This window comes from Brassica oleracea, chromosome C4, assembly GCF_000695525.1.
Source record: "Brassica oleracea var. oleracea cultivar TO1000 chromosome C4, BOL, whole genome shotgun sequence".
NCBI classification, from domain to species: domain Eukaryota; kingdom Viridiplantae; phylum Streptophyta; class Magnoliopsida; order Brassicales; family Brassicaceae; genus Brassica; species Brassica oleracea.
In genome coordinates this window covers 25,854,810-25,858,137 of record NC_027751.1, presented here as the reverse complement: position 1 = coordinate 25,858,137, position 3,328 = coordinate 25,854,810, and the positions used below count along the sequence as shown (strand labels likewise).

The 3,328-nt window shown below is 40.1% G+C and overlaps 1 protein-coding gene across 1 annotated transcript; it reads left to right on the top strand.

The window, feature by feature from the left end:
- Window positions 1–228: 228 nt before the first annotated feature.
- LOC106338505 lies at window positions 229–2,923 on the top strand. The gene is made up of 5 exons (XM_013777466.1): window positions 229–233; window positions 349–1,122; window positions 1,447–1,515; window positions 1,616–1,775; window positions 1,844–2,923. The coding sequence occupies exons 1-5, from the start codon at window positions 229–231 to the stop codon at window positions 2,921–2,923; spliced, it is 2,088 nt and encodes a 695-aa protein (XP_013632920.1).
- The last annotated feature ends 405 nt before the right edge of the window (window positions 2,924–3,328 follow it).

Sequence of the window (3,328 nt, the reverse complement as noted above, 5' to 3'; positions counted from 1 at the left end):
AAAAATAGAAAACGACGTCGCTGTGGGCTTTTGAAAGCGCGTCGTTTTGTTTTTTCTGAAACAAAAGTCACTTTCTCACTTTCTTCGTTTGCTGTCGACAACTCAAGAAAAGAATCAGAGTTTGGGAGAGAAGAGAGTAAAACGTGATTGAGAGAGAAGAATTACAAAATTAGGTGTTAAGGGAACGATTTAAGGAGCTGAAAACACGTCTAGAAGAGAACATTTGGAATGAGGTAATGTTAGAAAAGAGAAAAAATCCGAGAGCACACAAGGTGTTCGAGGAAATGTGTCTGTGAAATTTTTTTTCATGATTTTTTCTGTAACTGATGTTTTGTGTAATTGTTGCAGTGGAGATACAACTTTTATAATAAACTATGACGGAAAGTTTGAGAATTTGGAAGAAGGTCCCACCTATGTTGGGAGAAATATTCATTATCTTGAAACCGCAGCTCAGTTTCTATTTGGTGGGATAATCTCGGCAGGCATTGTTGATATGTATGGGCAGCGAGTGTGGTACAAGCTTCCTAACGAAAGATTATCAGAGTTGAAGGTGTTGTGTGATGGTGGTATAAACTTTCAAAACATGTGTACTGCTACACAATGGGTAAGGAAAGTGGAAGTGTACCTTGAACACGAGGAGGTTAACAAGGAGGCTGAAGAGACTGAATCTTTGGATGAAAATGTTGATGATTCTCGAATAGGCAGGAATGAGGCCCGAGAGAACCCGGAATCAGATCTGCAGGAAGAGGCTGTGGAAGAGATAGTTCTCGGGTTTGTTGATGAGGAAGAGGACAATGAAGCTCTTAGAGATACACCTCCTGCCTCAGATGATGAAGATGACACCGAACCCGGATATGAAAGATGGCGAAGAGGAAGTGGAGAGTTGAAGATTATGCATGTTTTTGAAAGTATAAAAGAGTTCAAGGAAGCTGTGTTAGAGTATGCATTAATGGGAGGTTGGAATGTCAATTACACAAGATGGGGAAATGACATTTCTGAGGCAAAGTGTGCTGTCGTCGGTGAGGTTCCTTGTACTTGGCGAATCTATTGTTCTTATGAGAGAGTAGTGGATGCATACATGGTGAAGTCGTTCCAAGAAGAGCATTCTTGCACCAAAGACGGGTATTGCAAGTTATTGACTGACAGTGTCATTGGTAGGCTTCTTATAAATGAGGTTAGACACGAAAATGCATTGATGCCAAGGGCCATACAAGACATCATTCAAGAGAGATACAACTTGACAGTGACACATGATATCGCTAGAAAGGCGCGGAAGAGAGCATTGGATATGATAAGCGCATAGTTTGATGAGCAATTTGCAAGGATTAAAGACTACAAAGAGCAAATCCTAGAGTAAGTTTATTTTTTAAAAACGTCTACGGTTGATCTTCTTTGTAACAACCATTTGAGTTTTGTTTTAAATTGTTGCTTGCATTTGTTTGATAGATCGAACCCGGAGTCTACGGTTGATCTTGTAACAACCATTAGAGATGATGGGATTACAAGAGGTTACAAGTGATTCTCCTAAGAATGGCTAAGGAAACCACTCTGTAAAAACCCCTTAGAAACTACCCAAGGCTTATGCCTTTACATCTTGTTTCTCTCACCCTTACAGTGCTTCTTGTGTGCTCAACAACAATCAAATATACCCTGTTGCGTGGGGAATTGTTCAAGTTGAGGACACTGACAATTGGAAGTGGTTCATTCAAAGAGTAAAGTCTGATTTAGACCTCAAAAATGGTGAAGGGTTCACACTTATCTCCGACAAACAGAAGGTAAGCTTGTTCATATTTTTAATACACTTTCAATCAGATTTTCTCATTCGACTTGTTCTTATTGACAGGGACTTATAAAGGCTGTGGAAGAAGAACTTCCTCACATAGAACACCGGACGTGCGCTAGACACATATACGGGAACATCAAGAAGCTACACCCCAACAAGCCTAGGTTTAAAAATTTGTTTTGGGCAGTGGCAAATAGCTTCAACGAGGGTGATTATAAAGCGGCACTGAAGGAGCTTAAAGCCTTTGATTCTCAGATCTATGATGACTTGATGGTGAGAGATCCTACAACTTGTACTCGTGCATTCTTCAGCACCACTCCTAGTTGCGAAGATGGCCTCAACAATTTCTCAGAGTCTTACAACAGCGGTTTGAAGAAAGCACGTTCTCTGCCTTTAGTGGGAATGCTTGCAACCATGAGAAGACAAGCTATGGTTAGAATCGAGGTGAGGAAGAAGAAATTGGTGAAGTATAAGGCTAAATACAGTTTAAAGGTTGCTAAAACCATCGCTGAAGAGACAAAAAATCGCAAATGGTGCAAGAAAAGGACCCCTGGTCCTAATGGTGTTTCAGAAGTCGAAGAAAATGGCATTTCTCACACTGTCAATATGGACAGGAGAACATGTACCTGCAGAAGATGGGACCTCACCGGGATTCCGTGTCGTCATGCTTTGAAGGTGATTCAAGACAAGAAACTTAATGCTGAGAATTTTGTGGCGGATTGTTACTTAACGACTTTGTGGAAGCAGCAGTATAGTGATTCAATCACTCCAGTCGAAGGAATGAAGTTTTGGAAGGAAGCTCCTGGTTCTCAGATTCAACCGCCAGCAAGACCTGCTGAGAAAGGTCGAAAGAAGAATCCAGAGAAGAGGAAGAAGTCGATTTATGAGTCTCCTACCAAAGGGAAGAAAGTTTCTAAACATTTGAAGACTATTCATTGTTATCGATGTGGTTTTCCTGGCCATAACTCTTTATACTGCAAGAATGATGGAGTTCCTAACAAGCCGAGGAAGATTTATCCAAGGAAGAAGACACAGCCATCGCAAGGTGAAGGTCAGGGACCAAGTCAGCCATCACAAAGCGAAGCTCCGGGACCAAGTCAGTCATCACAAGCTCAGGGACCAAGTCAACCACCAGCCTAAATTCAGGTTTGCTCTCCTATTTATGTTTCATTGGTCTTGTGATAATCTTCTAACAGCATTGGTCTTTTGATAATCTTCTAACAGCAATTTTGGCTCTTTTTCAGGTCTCAGGTTATTATTAAGGATCGGTTTCTTTTGGTATCATATTTGGTTTTTGGTGTGTTGTCCTAGTATGAAGCGGCTAAGATGTTTCAAAAGTCTTATCTTTTGTATAACTTAGTGATGTTCTAAAACTTATCTATTTTGTAAAACTTGTTATGTTATCACAATCTTCTGTTTAAAATAGTTCTTATCTTATAACAGAAGCTGTTAACCCCTTGAAAAACAACCAATCCGACAAACATATTGTAACTGAAACTGAAACAATTCATTGCAATCTTGCACATTAGTACATAGCAAAATAGT

Coding starts and splice junctions, on each gene's coding strand:
- LOC106338505 (XM_013777466.1), top strand. Junction 1,123..1,446: donor CATTCTTGCACCAAAGACGG/GTATTGCAAGTT, acceptor TTTGTTTGATAG/ATCGAACCCGGAGTCTACGG. Junction 1,516..1,615: donor GGGATTACAAGAGGTTACAA/GTGATTCTCCTA, acceptor TCACCCTTACAG/TGCTTCTTGTGTGCTCAACA.